This window comes from Drosophila obscura, unplaced genomic scaffold (assembly GCF_018151105.1).
Source record: "Drosophila obscura isolate BZ-5 IFL unplaced genomic scaffold, ASM1815110v1 contig_1, whole genome shotgun sequence".
NCBI lineage: Eukaryota > Metazoa > Arthropoda > Insecta > Diptera > Drosophilidae > Drosophila > Drosophila obscura.
This window is the reverse complement of record NW_024542679.1, coordinates 10,175,830-10,192,816: the sequence shown is the minus strand read 5'-3', so window position 1 is coordinate 10,192,816 and position 16,987 is coordinate 10,175,830. Positions and strand designations below refer to the sequence as shown.

The 16,987-nt window shown below is 50.2% G+C and overlaps 5 protein-coding genes across 6 annotated transcripts in view; 2 read left to right on the top strand and 3 right to left on the bottom strand.

Moving 5' to 3' along the window:
* Positions 1-16,987, top strand: part of LOC111072670 (neurobeachin-like protein 1) — a 32,108-nt gene that overhangs the window by 13,049 nt on the left and 2,072 nt on the right. For both annotated transcript variants that reach the window (XM_022364674.2, XM_022364675.2), the window contains 10 exons: positions 10,506-10,649; positions 10,714-11,101; positions 11,168-11,336; positions 11,412-11,536; positions 11,601-11,908; positions 11,977-12,257; positions 12,328-12,679; positions 12,736-13,210; positions 13,274-13,388; positions 16,358-16,535. In XM_022364674.2, the coding sequence (XP_022220366.2) occupies positions 10,506-10,649; positions 10,714-11,101; positions 11,168-11,336; positions 11,412-11,536; positions 11,601-11,908; positions 11,977-12,257; positions 12,328-12,679; positions 12,736-13,210; positions 13,274-13,388; positions 16,358-16,535 (2,535 nt within the window). The remainder of the gene's footprint in view (positions 1-10,505; positions 10,650-10,713; positions 11,102-11,167; positions 11,337-11,411; positions 11,537-11,600; positions 11,909-11,976; positions 12,258-12,327; positions 12,680-12,735; positions 13,211-13,273; positions 13,389-16,357; positions 16,536-16,987) is intronic.
* Positions 1,145-2,356, bottom strand: LOC111072678 (cuticle protein 7). The gene is made up of 2 exons (XM_022364687.2): positions 2,064-2,356; positions 1,145-1,995 (listed from the first exon to the last, which is right to left on the bottom strand). The coding sequence occupies exons 1-2, from the start codon at positions 2,304-2,306 to the stop codon at positions 1,588-1,590; spliced, it is 651 nt and encodes a 216-aa protein (XP_022220379.1). The 5' UTR covers positions 2,307-2,356; the 3' UTR covers positions 1,145-1,587.
* Positions 4,725-5,265, bottom strand: LOC111072679 (cuticle protein 21). The gene is made up of 2 exons (XM_022364688.2): positions 5,140-5,265; positions 4,725-5,075 (listed from the first exon to the last, which is right to left on the bottom strand). The coding sequence occupies exons 1-2, from the start codon at positions 5,152-5,154 to the stop codon at positions 4,734-4,736; spliced, it is 357 nt and encodes a 118-aa protein (XP_022220380.1). The 5' UTR covers positions 5,155-5,265; the 3' UTR covers positions 4,725-4,733.
* LOC111072677 (larval cuticle protein A2B) lies at positions 5,730-6,529 on the bottom strand. The gene is made up of 2 exons (XM_022364686.2): positions 6,518-6,529; positions 5,730-6,455 (listed from the first exon to the last, which is right to left on the bottom strand). The coding sequence occupies exons 1-2, from the start codon at positions 6,527-6,529 to the stop codon at positions 5,892-5,894; spliced, it is 576 nt and encodes a 191-aa protein (XP_022220378.2). The 3' UTR covers positions 5,730-5,891.
* Positions 9,085-10,380, top strand: LOC111072676 (larval cuticle protein A3A). The gene is made up of 2 exons (XM_022364685.2): positions 9,085-9,479; positions 9,558-10,380. The coding sequence occupies exons 1-2, from the start codon at positions 9,465-9,467 to the stop codon at positions 10,248-10,250; spliced, it is 708 nt and encodes a 235-aa protein (XP_022220377.2). The 5' UTR covers positions 9,085-9,464; the 3' UTR covers positions 10,251-10,380.

The following is a 16,987-nucleotide window of genomic DNA, read 5'->3' as shown; positions in this document are numbered from 1 at the left end:
ACGGCCCGTCCCGTCCCGTCCCATTATGCAACTGCAAATATAACGAAAATTCATTATGCGATCCATAAATTTTTAACCAAAACAAATATGCACATCGGTGTCTGATTGGGTGCGGCACCCAAACCCCCATGCACCCAAACCCCCATGCACCATGCAGATGAGATCCGAGATCCGATATTCCATATATCCACTGATTGGAGGTCAGTTCTACCATAGATCCGAGATTGGGCTTATCCCCTCCATTCAATTAGAGAACGCAAATGCAAGGCGAGGCAAATGGCAATGCAATCAAAATTCAAGTTTGTCCATTGTGGCCGGCTGCCAATTACTCGATCGGATCGATTGCCAATCGCAGAGTTCTCTGAGCCCATAAATCTCACTTTAGACCACTTTGCATTGACGAATGAATTACGCAGTCGGTCGATCGGTCGGTCGGTCGCTCGGTCGGTCGGGGGTTGTGTTCTTTCTGAGTGCGTGGCTTGGACCTTGAGCGATTCACTTACGCTGCATTGAGCAGCAGCAGCAGCAGCCGCAGCAGAGACCTGCTCTAAGGTCGCAGCACGCTCACGGGCAAATGCAAAAACCAGCTGCAGTCGCTGCATTAAATCGTTCCAAATCAGCTTGGACTCCAGCCCAGTCCAGTCGTATGGCCACTGTCTTTACTCTGATTACACGGATCAGTGTAACGTTTATTGATGCAATTACCAAAGCTCTCATTTCAGTAGAGGGGATCTACTTTTGATGAAAGTACTTAACCATTTCTGATCCCAACTAACAAGCGGTTTAGCTTCAAGGAATCTTTTAGATTAGAGTACTTAAAGTTAAGCAGAAATCAATTACGTTGCTAGCAGCTTGGAACAGCGGTGGGCAGGGTTTTGGAGTTTGGGAGCAGACCAACAACAGCTGCAGTGAATAATTCTTATCAGCGAAACTCGAGTCGCGCATCAATGTGCCGCGTCATGCACACGATATGTAAATTGTTTTTGCCATAATCTTTGGTATTCTTTAGAAGATTTTCTTTGTGAATACTCTGAAGGAGAAGTTCTGTTGAAGTCTGTTGCCTCTGCACCTATGTTTGAGTCTTTATCGACAGTTAAAACTCTTTCTTCGATTTAAATTAGAACTCCCACAGAAGTGATCGAACTCCTTTTTGGCTTTCCATTTGCATAGTTTCGGTTCGATTTATTGCAATCTGATCTCGATTCTCGTTCGGAAAGTTCTATAAGAATATTGATTGAATGTTTTGGGGGTTTATAGAGTGTTTTTATCGCGGTCAAACAGCCTTAAGATTAAGAAGACAAGAAACATAAATGAAAGGTCTCGAGAATGTGTGAGTGTAGATGAGGGGACGCCGGATCCGAAACCGGAATCTGGTATCTGGTATCTGGAATCTGGAGTCCGGAATCCTGATCCGTGCGACGGTGAATTCGTATGTACATATTCCGATAAATCGCTTTCATTTCAACTAATACTACAACTATCGACTACGATCGGGCCGTGACCCCAGGGGGGCCACGTGGAGGAGAAGTTTGTCGCGATGTGTCCGTTTTGGTGGTTCGGCTGGGGGTCGGCAAGGGGGTCGATGACTTAGTGATAGCCCAGGGGCGACAGACCAGGCAGTGCTGGGCCATAGGCAGGACCCAAAGGACCCAGAGGACCCAGACCCAAGCCATGAGCGGGAGCCAATGCATGTCCGTAGGCGGGAGCCAGAGCATGACCGTAAGCGGGGGCCAGAGCTGGACCGTAGGCGGGCAACTTGGCCACCAGGGGAGCGGCATGCAGGAGCGGTGCCGGTGCCAGGATCTTGGCCACGGGAGCCACAGCCTTCACCACGGCGCCCTCGCGACGGACAACGGCATTGAATCCGTGAACGGGATCAGCGGTGTACTCCACAATGCGACGGGTGCCGTCGGCCTCGATGAGCGAGTAGGCGCCCTGGACCACATCGCCGCTGCGTGACTCCTGCTGGCTCTTCACATCCCCAGTAGATTGATCCTGGAAAGGAGAGAGATCAGCGCGGATTAGGACCACAAAGGGATCGCCCTCAGGAGGATTGAACTCACATGAACATCGTAGCTGAAGCTGTACTGGGGATTGGGATCGTATGGCTCCGGGGCAGCCACTTTGGCAATGCCCACCTTGGCCAGGGTGGGGTACACTGGTGCCGCCAGCTTGGGCAGCAGTGCCGGTCCGCCCAGCGAAGGATACGCTGGGTACGATGGGTAGCCGAGGCCAGGACCCGGCACCACAACGGCCATGGCAGCGGCCAGCAGGGCGCTCAATACAAGGATCACCTTTTGTGCCATTCTGTTTGGGGTTTTGTAGAACTGCTGAAAGCTGAAAGCTGGATGCTGGAGTGCTGTATGCTGGATGCTGGATGCTGGAGTGCTGCTGCTTGGCTGACAAATGAATTCACTCTGTGGTTCTGTAGCCGCTCGACAATTGCTTTTTATAGGCCTACCAGAGACACGAGAGACTCAGTCTCAGATTGAGACCCGGACCCAGACCCAAGCCCAAAATATCCACAAGCAAATCTGCCACAAAACGCAGCAGGGGCAGCAGGGGCAACAGCAGCGGTCGCCGCCTGCAACAAATATTTATGCAAAAAGCGCACAAAACAACCAACAGCCGCGACAACTAAAAAGTGCGCACGGCGCATGCGTGCCTCCAGCCTCCAGCCTCCGGCCTGCAGCCCCATGCCTCTCTGTCTGCGAGACATAGTTGGATCGATCGTTGGATCATAGTCGTAAAGCCCAACAACACGGCGACAAATATAATATAATTCATTTTTCGCTGCCCCTTGCTGCTGGGATGGAGGAGGAGGAGGAGGAGCAGCAGCAGCAGCAGCAGCAGCAGCAGCAGGAGAAGGTGGTCGGTCGGTCAACAGCGTTCACGCATGTCTGCGGCGGGGGAAACGGTGCTGGACAGCGCCCAAAACTGGCTCTGATGGTGCCTCCTGGTGGTGCTGCTGCTCTGCGTCGTGACAAAAAAGTTCAATTCGAAAGCAATCGTTTTTTCGGGGCGGCGGCCGTTTGGCCCGGCAACCGGGTGGCCGGACGACATCAGGTGTGTGGTGTGTGTGTGGCGTGGCGTGGCTGGCCATAAGATTGGGGCAACGCAGCAGCAGAGCGACACACGCACCCAGCCCAGCCCAGCCAGCAGTCGATTGTTGAAAGGTGTGTTGCACTTACGGCAGCGCCCGCAGCCTTCGAAACTGGCACAGCCGCTGCTGCGCCGCGCCCACCAAAATCCCACCGCCAGCCAGCCCAGCCAGCCAGCCAGACTGCCCCAGACTCCACAACAACAGCAACAATGCAACAGTTTTATTTGTGTTCTGTTTTCGGGCGTACTCGTACTTCTCCATGTTTTTCTCTTTTGCCATTGGGACAATTTTGCCCATTATCACTAATTTTCAACGCGTTCAACGCGAAGCTTGTTAGGCGTCGCAGTCGCAGTCACAGTCGCTGCCACAGTCAACGCTGGCTGCAACATCGCTATGGACATGGTCGGGTTTGCGTAATCCAAAATTGCATCTCGTGCCGATTTGTATACCCTTCAAGAGGATCAAATAAATATTTCTGATGCTCGACTTTACACTAAGGAATGTGACGTGGATCCATTACACATCTTCCATAGATAATTACCTCACAGTGTGTTTATTATTATTATTTAGAGAGCTTAGAAGTTCTTCGTATTTAACCAATCTCCTTTCAGCTTTTATGCTGCAACAGAAATAAGAATTCTGCAAAATGAATGTTTAGAATGGGAAAAATAATTATTATTTAATTCGGGACATATTTTCATTACAAAATCTAACACAAATTTAGTGTTAGACTCTCCGGCAAGCTATCTATTATTCTTTTAGAAGAAATCACAACTTCATAAGCGTAGAAAATTCATAAAAATGATCAGTTAATTCCGACGTTTCGAAAAACGTTTTCTTAGAGTCTTCTCAGAGAAAATTCAATCATATAAAGGCTAAAGGAGCTCTGAAAATATTAAAAATTTTAAATAACCGAATTCTGTGTCGCCAAATGGGAAGCCCCAAACGGACCGAAGCAGCGCACAGAATTGCAAGACTCCAGAGCAGCGACGATAAGCGACTTTTGCCTTTGAAAGCGTATATGAATGTCGGTGAGCCCCTCCCCACCGCCAGTTACGTAGTGTGCGAATAGCTTTCAATGCATTTTGCACTTTCAATTAAACTATTGAATAATTTGAGTGCGTGTCGAGCGGGCGAGTGAATGTATTTGGAATGGTGGAAGAGTTCTGTTGGGTGTGTGTGTGTGTGTGTGTGTGGAACCACACGGCTAACGGATTAGACCCAAACTTTGGTTTCTCCCCCTTTTTTGTGTGTGGATCAGCTTTCGATCTTTCTGTTTTCTGTTGCGTGGGAACTGGTTCGATTCGAGCCCTGATCATAATTTAAGAGAGATATACCATGGATTCTGGATATCATTTGATGAATCATAGCTAAATGAGCAATACTTTACCTTGAGCTTAGCTCATTGATATACTCACACCATAAATAAATAAACTAGAACTTGAATTTTGTTTGTTTTAAGATGAATACCCATTAAATCAGCAGATAAAAGAACTTTAGAGACAGATATTTTATGTTGTAGATTTTTAATAGCAAAATTCTCTTTGGCTTACAAAGTTTGTGTTTGATTTATCGGAACTATGGAACAGACAATAATTTATGTACAATCTAGGGTGCAGCGGGACGAGCTCTAGCCCAGGAGTGGGGCTGCGAGGGGAGCGGGCACCACAGGGCGTGGCACTGGACCCCGCTGCACCACCGCATTGAAGCCGTTGATGGGATCGGCGGTGTAGAAGACGGTGCGCAGGGAGCCATCGGCATCGACCACCGAGTAGGAACCCTTGACCACATCGCCGTCGCGCACCTCCTGCTGGCTCTTGCTGTCCCCGGTAATGGCATCCTGCACGTTGTAGGCGAAGGCGTACTGCGGATGGGGGTCCACCTCAGTGTTGATGGGAACTCCCACGGGCACGGCGCCCGGCAGCAGGGCGCACTCAATGGCGGCAAACAGGGCGCAGCAGATGAGGGTGATCTAAGCGAGAGGCAGGACTAGCAGGGGAGGCTCTTTGGGTTTGGGTTCGTATCTCTGGACTCACCTTGAAGAGGGCCATGGCGATACTTGCTGCTGCTGTTGGTTTTTGGCTGTGGTGAAGGCTTGACAACGCTGTCTGGACTGTGGCTGGGTGCCCATGGATCGGGGTTTTAAAGGGCCACAGGCTGCCCTCTGCGATGCCATGCGTCGTGTGGCAACCGTTGCCAAAAGAAATGAACCCACTGAATGGGCCCACTGACGTAAGGCCTATGTATGTCTGGAATGGAGCGTCGTGAGGTTTCCCCACAAATAGAAGACGTGCCAGCAAATCCGACTCGGCTTGCACAATGCTGCCGGATAGGTGTGCTCCTCCTCCTCCTCCTACTCCTCCTCTTCCTCCAATATGAATTGTAATAATTGTGGGCACTACGTGAGTGGCATTAGAATGCCAGTCCCAATACCCAGCCAGATGGAAGCGAACACTTGGGATGTTCGTGTTGTGTTTTTTTGTACCGAAACTTTTATTCAGTAAATGCAGAAACTAATTCACTAATTGGTTCCCCAGATCCCCAGAAAGGGTATCCCCTATATGTACATTTATGTAGTCTGTGGTGTCGAGTGATCGAGTGATCAGCTGGCTCGGAATCTGAATCTGAATCTGAATCGGGATCGGGAAGTGGGTCAACAGCACGCACGTTCATGGGGTTTTCAGGGGTGACAGAGGGTGTGAAAAGGGTGTTAATCGGTGTATTAGAACTACTTAACAACAGGTCCTGGGCCCAGAGGGGTGGCAGAGAGTTCGTCATGCTGCTCCTCCTAGTAGTGTCCGCCCAGGCTGAGGCCCGGGCCAGAGGCGTATCCAATCTTCGTGAGGGTCGGTACGGCGGCAACGGCCAGGACGGGCTTGGCAATCGCCACGCCCTTCTTCTCGACGACCGCATTGAAGCCATTAACCTTGTCGGCGGTGTAGGTGACCTTGCGAATGGTGCCATCGGGCTCGGCCAGGGAGTAGCTGCCATGGACCACACCATTGACGAGCGTCTCCTCCTGCTGCTTGGAGTCGCCGGTCTTCTGATCGGTCACGCCGTACGAGAAGCTGTACTGTGGATTGGGATCGTAGGGCTCTGGCACAGCCACCTTGGCCACGGCCAGGGGAGCAGCCAACAGCTTGGGTGCTGCATACGAGATGGCTGGCGCCGCATACGAGATGGCTGGGGCGGCCAGCAGTTTGGGTGCAGCATACGAGATGGCAGGGGCAGCATACGAGATGGCTGGAGAGGCATACGACACGGCCGGAGCTCCATACGAGATGGAGGAGCCATAGGGATCGATGGGGATGGCCACTGCGACGGACAGGGCGAGGCCGAGTACGAACATGGTCTGCGGGGGGGAGGAGGAATCAGTGGAGTGGCTTGGGAGTGAGCAGATCCTTGGGGGCTTACCTGGGCGAACATTGTGAAGGATGTGTGTGTGCGGTTATGTGGCTGTGCCTGCTGCTGCTGCTGGGAGCTCCTTGTGTCTGCTCTGCAAGAACTCAGATCGAGTGTGAGATGCATTTTCCGCGATCTCTTCAGTTTTATATTCGATTCGGGCACTGGCCACTGGCCACTGGCCTACGTCTCCGTCGCCGTCGCCGTCTCCTGCTGCACACACTCCAAACTGGACAATCTAATGGGCAGAGTGACAATTGCGTCTCGTCTCATTTGGTGGCTGCATTTGCAGCCGATCTCGAGCTCGATCTCGATCTTGCACCCCAGACCTCATCTGTGTGTGAGTTCGGTGGCTATTTCGTGTTTCTGGTGCGGATTTCATCATGACTGCTAAACATTTTCTCAATGGAATAGCTCCCAGCAAGCAGCACACCACTCACAGACCAGACCAGATCAGGCCATAACCATAATGTCTGTTCAAGAGCGCCGCTCCAGCTCCAGCTTCAGCATCAGGCACAGCTCCAGCTCTCAGAGCTGAGCACTCTGAGCGATCGGAGACTCGTTTTCCGCTGCCCAATCTGGTTTCGTTTTTTTTTTTTTGGTTTTTGTTTTTTTCGGCGAATTCTCAGTGAATTCTCCAAGCGAGCCGCCTAGGCCTAAGCCTTACTTTGTCTGATGTAATATCTGCCTCATATTGAGGCAGTTGCAGGTTGCAGGTTGCAGTTGGAGGCAAAGAGACCAACAACAACAAAAGCAACAACAACAAATACAAAAAAAGATCATTCATAGTAGTGCGGCGCGGTCCAGTCGTTTAATTAGAAATCGAAAATGGAAAATGGAAGAACTTCGGCGATGGAGCAATTACGCACTCGCACACGTACCGTACTACGTACCCACCCGGAGCCTCACAATATATCTCAAGCTAAGGAATGCCATAATCGAGTATGAGAACAATAAAGATACCCCTTGAGCCGATCGGGAATTAAGAATGAACTAACTGGCATTTCGAGCAGTGAAAGAAACACAAGAAATGATAAATTCTTTAATTTCTTTACTTGTTTCGCATTCCTGAATGAATTAAATTTATATATAATTTCACATGCAGGAAAATTCCAGCTGAAATGAAGGCCCTCTTGTGGTAGAGAACTCCTTAGGGTCGCGTTCCCTCAGGCAGTGTCTCAAATGGAGTTGCGACCCTAGGGAACATTTTAGACGACTGTCCTTTGGGCACATACATATGTACATACTTTCAGTAGAGTATAAGCAACCGATGTGCCCTTCCACTCCACAAATAGAAGAGGTACAAGCAAAGCCTATAGCAGGAGCACTCATTTGCACTAAAACGCACACGCCCCACATGCCAGAGCCCAGAGCTTAGAGCTGGGAGCTTAGAGCTGACGGAGCCACTTAGCCATCGTAATTGCCTCGATCGGGCCAAAAAGCCAAGCTGCAGGCATTTTGGAAGCTTTAACCGCAGCGACCTTGCCCACAATTGGCAGCAACAGCAGGCGGCAACGGCAACTTGCTGGCTACTGGCACTAAGTATTTCATCTAATTTTAATTAATTCTCATCTTGGACAGTTAGCGCGGGGGTTTGCGATTGAACAAGGAACTGCATTTATGGCAGTAGAGCATTCCATTCGCTTTGGGCCAAATTGGATGCGTTTTAGCCCGGTTTCCGGTGGCGACAATCTACGCGGACAACCGTTAGCCGAGAGAGTAACATTGCGGTGCGAATCTGCTGCCAAGTGAAGTCTCTCTCCCTCTCCCTCTCTCTGTGAACACGCTCCGAAATGAATCCGGAGCCAACAAGTCGCAAGGTCGTTGGTTGCACTTAGCAATAGAGTCACGCACTCGGAGCCATCCACCAGTTACAGCATGGAATCGATGGCGAATCTTTAAACAGTGGTCGGGGCAAGGCAGAAATCGGAGAAAGGAATGCGTGGGGCTGGCCCCAGAGAAGGTGCCCTGAAGGATTTGCCATATTTAAGCTGATATTCCCTGAAAAGTGAAGACATTTTGGGCAACACTTTGACCCAGTTGCTGGTTGCTGCGTGGCTCTGGTTTCACTTGGGTCTCTCTTGGGTGAAACAACCTTATTATTGATTGTGTACTCGTACAAGGTGTTTTCTCATTTGCATTTCCAATTGAAATCCCCATCGAATGGACATTAAAACTTTCCAATTTGTGGGCGATTGGGGGTGGCCTCCAATGCCACCCATATCGAATCTGAATCAATAAATGGGAACCAGGAAAGGCAACACGATATTTATGAGCCGTAATTGAACCCTCTGCCAGAGTTCAAAGTGTTCTCTTATTTATGTTCAGTGTTTTTGGGTGTTAAAGAAAAATAAAAGCACTGCCATTGGATGGAGTGGGCCTGCCTGCCTGCCTGCCTGCCTGCCTGCATGACAATTAACGCAGAAACCGCAGCCAGCAGCACAGAAGCATAATCAAATCGCATTCACTTTCAATCGAATCGGAGCCCAATCCGAGTGCCTCAGAGCAAGGTAAAAATCGAAAAACAGAGGCAGAAATAAAATAAAAAAAAAAAAATGAAAACTTAAAGCGGCAAACGGCAGACAGCAGACAGCGGGCAGTCAACAGAAGACATAAGACGACTGGAAATTGGTCTACGTGCCACGAATTTGGATCATAGGCAGACGCGGCCAAAAGCCAAGGAGGAAGAGACGCAAGGAGATTTCGGTTGGGGACAATGGCAGGCCACCCCCGTCTGTGCCTGTCCCCCTCCCCTCTCCTCCCCCCACACATACGCAATTGGTACGTACGCATGGGGCCATCAGCTGAGCGCCGAATGCAAATTCCACACGCAAATGGATCGCGAATGGATGATCTGCCAGCGTATAAAAGTCGTCGTTTTTTTGGTCAGTGCATGTCAGTTCATTTTTGATAACCGACGGTGACAATCGCACAACAAAACCCCCACCCAAGCCACACAATGAATCCTCTGACGGTAAGTGGAGGAGTGGCCCCAAGCCACAAGCCCCAAGGATTCAGGGAAGGCTTACGCTGATTCTTCGCATTCTTGCAGGTTGTAGCAGTCCTCTCCTCGATGGCCCTCTCGGCTCAGGCTGGTCTGGTGGCTCCACTGAGCGCACCTCTGGCGGCAGCTCCTTTCGGTGCGCCACTGGCCTACAACTCGCCTCTGGGCGCCTCGCCATACTTTGCCCCGGCCGCCTATTCGGCTCCTCTGGGCTACTCTGCCCCGCTGGTGGCCAGGAACTATGCCGCTGCTCCATTTGCTGCGCCTTTCGGTGGTCCATTCGCTGCACCATTCGCTGCTCCAGTTGCTGCTGCTCCTCTGGCCGCTCCCGTGGCTGCTCCTCTTGCCGCTCGCGTTGCCGCCCCTCTGGCTCTTCCAGTTGCCGCTCCTCTGGCTGCTCCCGTGGCCGCTCCCATTGCCACCGAGATTGTGGATGCCCATCCACAGTACCGGTTCGCCTACGATGTCCAGGATAATCTGACCGGTGACTCGAAGACCCAGGAGGAGACCCGTGATGGCGATGTTGTGCGTGGCTCCTACTCCCTGATCGAGCCCGACGGTTCCCGTCGCATTGTCACCTACTACGCTGACGACATCAACGGCTTCAACGCTGTGGTGCAGAAGGATGTGCCCGTTGCCGTGGCCCCTGTGGCCCCAGTTCTGGCCAAGACCATTGCCGCGCCCGTTGCCCCAGTGGCTCCAGTGTTCGCCAAGACCCTGGCCGCCCCCATCGTTGTCTGAGGAGTCTGAAGGGGAAGGAAGGACCGCCTGCAATTCGACAAAGGACTTTCATCTGTACATATTCGATTAATCATTGTCGTGCCTAAAAAATGACTTTCATCGCAACCCAAAATTAAAAGAAACTCTTAAAAACTTTCAAAAAAAAACCATCTTTGCTTTTGTTTTACTTGTGGATAGCCTCTAGCATCTTCCATTCCTTTGATGAACCTGCTCTCGACTTGGGGTCTCTAATTTCTATTAATTTTTGTCTTTTAGGGACTTGGGCGAGGAGTTCTGGAAGCTGTCGCCCCATGAGAATGTGGCACGCATGCGCCTGAAGCTGGAGCCCCAGCTGTATCCCAACAAGCACGAGAATGCCGCCAATCTGAGGGACAATGCCACCAGTGCCTACGACACCAAGTAAGCCAGCCCAGCCCATTTTTATCCAGCCAGGATTTGCATTTGACTCGCGTGTGTTCCACAGGGAAATATCGGAGTTCGATTCGACCATCAAGAATGCGGTGGTGCGCGACTTTCTGGCCGACGATGAGAGCTCCCAGCTGGAGGAGGAGCTGCGGCAGCTCATCGACACACAGTCGCAGCAGGATGTGGCCCTGGAGAAGCTGGTGATGTCGCAGGACTGCGAGCTAATCACACTGATGACCAAGGTCAAGGGCCGCATCGAGGTCAACCAGAGCGTGTTCACGTTCGTGGACCTGAGCCCACCCACTGAGGATGGGTCCAAGCACGACTTCAGGTTCACCACCAACAAAATACGCGAGGTTCATCTGCGCAAGTACAATCTGCGCAGGAGTGCGCTGGAGATCTTCCTGGTGGACCAGACCAGCTACTTCCTCAATTTCACAACGAAGGTGGGTCCCCACCCTCAGCCCTCTGCCACCTTGCTGTCCTAATCCACTGCCTCTGATTCGTAACAGACTCGTAACAAGGTCTTCACCAAAATTGTGGGTCTGCCGCTGCCGAACATACTGTATGGCTCGGGTCGCTCGCCAGCAGAGCTGCTGCGCGCCTCGGGCCTCACCCAGCGTTGGATCAATCGGGAGATATCCAATTTTGAATACCTGATGTACCTAAACACAATCGCTGGTAGGTCTCCAGCTCACTTCCAGCTTTAGTGAGCGCTGCTTAAAGTAATCCCAACCCATCCATTCTCATTTGCAGGCCGCTCGTACAACGATCTGAGCCAGTATCCCGTCTTTCCCTGGATCCTCGCCGATTACTCGAGTGATGTGCTGGATCTGACGGATCCCAAATCATTCCGTGACTTGTCCAAACCCATTGGATGTGTAAGTTGTGCCTGAATCGACACACACATTTGTATAAAGATTAAATCAATTTTACCGTCGATAGATTAACCCCAAAAACGAGGCTGAGGTGCGCAGTAAATACGATTCCTTCGAAGACCCATCGGGTGCCATACCAAAGTTCCACTACGGAACCCACTACTCCAACTCGGCGGGAGTGCTGCACTATCTGCTGAGAGTGGAGCCCTTCACCTCGCTGCACATTGAGCTGCAGAGCGGCCGTTTCGATGTGGCCGATCGACAATTCCATTCGATACCGCAGACCTGGAAGCTGCTGATGGACAATCCGAACGATGTCAAGGAGCTGATACCCGAGTTCTTTTACTTTCCCGAGTTCCTGAAAAACATGAACAAGTGAGTCGAGTCTCTTCCCGAACGTTATCCCAATTCAGAACTAATGGCACCTCCTCCACCCTCCACAGATTCGATTTGGGACACTTGCAGATAACCAAAGAAAAGGTGGACGATGTCATACTGCCCGCCTGGGCGACCACACCAGAGGAATTCATTGCCATTCACAGGCGAGCGCTGGAGTCCGAGTATGTGAGCCAGCATCTGCATCATTGGATCGACTTGATCTTTGGCTACAAACAGAAGGGGCCCAAGGCAGCGGAGGCCCTGAATGTCTTCTACTATTGCTCCTACGAGGGGGCCGTCGATCTGGACAAGATAACCAACCAGGTGGAACGGGAAGCGGTTGAGGGTTAGTGTCTCTCGCCAAGAAATTTCATCCAAAGCCTTGCCCACAAGCCTTGCCCTTTTTGCCCCGCTAGGCATGATCAACAACTTTGGCCAGGTGCCGTCCCAGCTGCTCCGAGAGCCGCATCCGCGGCGCCTCACACAGGATGAGACAGCCGTGAAGCTGGTGCGCGCTGAGCTGCGTCGGCCCGATCTTACGCAGTTCCTGGATAAAGTGGTCCAGTACTACTGTGAGCTGTCCACGCCCAAGGATCCCATTGTGTATCTCAGCTCGCCCCGGAGTCCGCCGCGCTCCTTCCTGCAGCTCAGTCCCGATGTGCTGGTCAGTGTGTCCAAGTCCACGATACTCGGCTGCAACTCGTGGCTGTCCTACGACAAGGATCAGGGATTCCTGCTGGAAATCGATGCCACCACAACCAACCTGAAGTAAATCTTATCCCCGGCGTCACTGGTATTGCATATCTAATCGAATTTAATTACAGAAATCGCAAGCGGATCTTTGGGCCCTTCCACTCCTCACAGCCACCGCACTCGCAGCTCTTCGCCGTGAGCACCGATGGCAAGCTGCTCTATGCGGGCGGCATTTGGGACAACGCCCTCCGTGTCTACAATCTGAACAAGGGCAAGACGGTGGCCTCGGTCACCCGCCATCTGGACATCATCACCTGCATAGCGTTGGACAACTGCGGCTCCTACTTGGTCACCGGCTCACGCGACTGCACCAGCATTGTGTGGAGCATCCAGCAGTCGAACCAGCAGGGCGGCAGTGGCGGTGGACAGCCGAGCAACATTCCGGTGCATGCCCTGACCGGGCAATCCCACCTGCAAGCCATCACGCAGGTGAATACGCAGAACAGCTACTCCCCCAAGCCGCTCACCGTGCTCTATGGCCACGACGATGCCATCTCCAGTGTGGCCATCTATACGGAGCTGGACCTGGTGGTCTCTGGTTCGCTGGTAAGCCACTCCAAGTCCCTCTCCAGTCACCCACTGAACATTGTCCCGACCTTTGTCTTGCAGGATGGCACTGTCAATGTGTACACCCTACAGGAGGGACAGTTTGTGAGGACATTGAAGCCCATCGGCTGCACAGAGTCGTGTGTGCAAATCTCATTTGTGACGCTGTCATATCACGGTGAGTTCAAGTTGTGATTTACCAGCCCATTGATTAGGTTTTCTCTTCTTATAAGATCCATTTATGGCCTGAAAAGTAGGCTACATTTGGCATTCCTTTCGGCACAAAATCATGCTACACTTTTAGCTGGACACATTTTCAAATTGTAGCATTTATTTGGGGATTGTTTAATTAATTTAGTGAGTGGGAAAAACTCTTGCCACTTTTCCATAAAATGCCCCTCATTTTTAACCCCATACTCGTCGACTTAAAGCTTACTTTTGAGTGCATGTTTTATGATCCTTAGGTCACAAAAGATACTGTCCTCGCCTATCCTGCTCATCTGCCATAAAAGCGTATAATGTATCGCAAAGAACACTTGATTCAGACACCCTTTGGGTCACCCAAGCGCACCGCTCAACAGTCATTCTCAGATCGGTCTACTCTGCTCTCTCTCCCGGCTACTCATTGTAGTCATCTGCTGCGCTGCGGTTGACAAAGCACTCACGTGCCGGCACGCCGATGTCCAATTATGTTTGAAGAGCGGGGGCAATCAAACAATTTAATCAGCACAAAGCTGGCCCTCTCCGTTATCGGCAATTGCCACATACATAGCACATATAAACATACATAAAAGAAGCGTCGAGAATCACGTGATTGTGTGGCCATGTGCCTCGTTCTACCCCGTCCCCCGGTCCCTCACCCAGGCACCACTTCTCTGCTCTGCTCTGCTCTGTTCTGTTCTGCTCTACTCTGCTATGTGTGAATCTATATCTTATCTGGTGTGCAGCTAAGGCGACAGGCGACAGGGCGGTCATTAATCCAAATTCAAGCATGCTTAAACAATGTGAGATGAGTTCGTAAAGTAGACAAGGTTAGAAATTTGTCAGCCAACAAAACGTACGACTATGCCTCGGTATTTCCCATCATTCCTCATAGCAACTGTCAAGGTGCGTGTACCATTTTGTAGCCCATTGAAAGTGGAATACTCGCACTGTTTGGACATGTCTGATAACGCAACAATAAGGAATTTTAGCGCTGCAGATGAATTGGCACTTTTGAACATTTCTGTTTTGATTCTTGGCAAAGTTCCATAAAAAACTGGAAGATTAGCATATCAAACTGGTAGGCTCAAATTTCAATTGGTTTTTAAATGACCCAATAAAAGGCCAATTAAGATTAAGTTTTATAGTTTCCAGCAATTAATCGCCAGGGTGCACAAAACTTGTCTCCCACGATTGCTGGCACGGCAGAAGAATCTCCATTTATACATATGTATATCTTATATTGAATAGAGGTGTCTTAACCATTGAAAATTATATATTCACATAGCAGATTTGTAAATTCCAACGTCAATCGGGCGACAACTCGTTTATTGGAATTCCTGAAATATTCAGCCATATAGATTTCAAAATCCACTCGATCCTCTTGCAATCGGCTTGGACTTTTGAGTTTGATATAACACTGCCATATAACTCTTCACACACATATGTACATATATATATGTATGTACATATACGGCATGCATGTGGAACATGTGTTCTTTTGGCGCACTGCAGGCGGGTAGGAGTTCTCCTTATCGAGGCAATTTTCATGCGAGTATTTGAGATTATTAATTCGCAACATCCGGCAGTGGGCTCAGCTCAGAAATATTCAAATCAAATCGAAAACGTCATTCCATTGCAAAATGAGTTTCCAGGCCACATTATGGATCTTTAATTGCGTTCTTGTCGGGAGCCCCACCAATCAATTACATCGCCCCTAATGAAAAGATCCCACCGCAACGCCGCGCCGCGCCACGCCACGCCACGCCTCCAGCTCCCTGCAAGATCCATCGATTGCCTATCAGCCCCCAACGAGTGCACCATCCAACCCGAACATACATACATACATACATACATACATATATTGTTCACATCCATATTCCATCCATCCAATCGGTTCTGCTGGCATTAACCCAAACGACGCGTCGTTAATGGAATCAAATCAGAAGCGCACGACGAGCCCCACGAACGAATCGCGTCACAGTCACACGACCCAGCCGCCGATCGCCTGTCCCTCCCGTTTTGACAGCCCCCGACGTATCCACTCGGTCCCCCACTCCCCCCCGCCCTGTGTCTCTCCTCCACTCGCTTTGCCCCGTTCGTGCGTAGTCAGAGTGAGTCGCAGTGCCGGCGGATTCATTCAGTTTTCCGATTCGAGAGTCTCTTATTAAATAGTTGTAGTAAATTCTGACAAGAGACCCTAATAAAGATGAACATATAAGTACCCACATATGTATGTGCATATGTGTGTATGTAGCGGTATCTATGGGCGTGTGTGGGAGATCGAGAACTTTTGAATGAATTTCCAGATTGGCAAGAACCACACACCACACAGGCCAGACCAGGCAAGACACGGTTATATCTAGTTAGATCTGAGTCGGTCATACTATTAGGAAGTTCATTCAGATCCAATCTAGAGAATTGAGCATAGAGTCTTCCTCTTCCTCCCCATCCGAACGAGTTCTTCTCGGATCTGGCATTGGCACACAGACACCACACGGATACTCCCCACAGATAACAGCAACTACGCATTGCACGCGAGAGAGGGAGCAGAGCCCGGTGGAGCCACATTTGTGGTGTGTGTGTGGTGTCTGGTGTGTGGTTTGCAGCAGTATGTCGCCATGTCATAATCTTTGCGGACGATGCGATGGCAGGTTATCTGACGCACACACACACACAGAGTGGCCATATAGCCGGACTATTGCTTGCCTATTGATATTTCCACTGCGTAGATGGATGAAACGAAACACGAAGCACGCCCTGCCCCACATTCCGCAATCTGTACGACGCTCTGCTCCACTCGTTTCGGTTTTGCATCGATAAGATCAAAGAATGTGCCATAGATTACTAGCTTACCCCCCACAATAGCCGCCCCATCGCTCCACTAAAGATGTGTTATATCATATTTATCAAATTTGATTCTCTCTATTCGCCCAATTGCCGCAGGTCACATTGCCTTCAGCGCTTTGGACGACACCTCGCATTCGGTGCATGTGTACAGCATCAATGGATCCAGCCTCGGATCGAAGTATGTTTCGGGACGGGTTACGGGACTGGCCTGTGCCTCCGATCACTTGGTGGTGGCCGATGATGCCGGCGACATAACCATGAGCAGATTGCACGGGTAAGTTCGAAAGTTCAAATAATACGAGTACTCGGTAAGAGTCCAACCTATCACGCAGCTTTAATAGTGTCATAGCAGATGTCATGCTAGCCAGTTTGAATATCACGTTATGCTGTATATTTACTATTCTTGAGCATTCTTCTCTTGCTGCATTCGCTTGTGCGTCTCGAGTCGCGCATCAACAGTCTGCCTACTGTGTCATAGCAATAAAATTAGTTTAATAGCAGACAGCTATAGCCCTCGGCCATAGCATAGTGTTATAGCAATCAGATTTCAGAGAATCATAGCCACAAACTTCTGACTCATTTTAAAATACCTTCTTCAAGGGTAAAAACAACTTTTTAAGTTCATAGAAGAGCTATTTCTAAGAATTTGGGTCTATGCTACGAAAACAGTTCCTGAGAAATAACAAATAAGACGCTATTACGCTATACGCTATATCTTTCGACTAT

Coding starts and splice junctions, on each gene's coding strand:
- LOC111072678 (XM_022364687.2), bottom strand. CDS start 2,306: ATGGCACAAAAGGTGATCCTTGTATTGAGCGCCCTGCTGGCCGCTGCC. Junction 1,996..2,063: donor GCTTCAGCTACGATGTTCAT/GTGAGTTCAATC, acceptor TCTCCTTTCCAG/GATCAATCTACTGGGGATGT.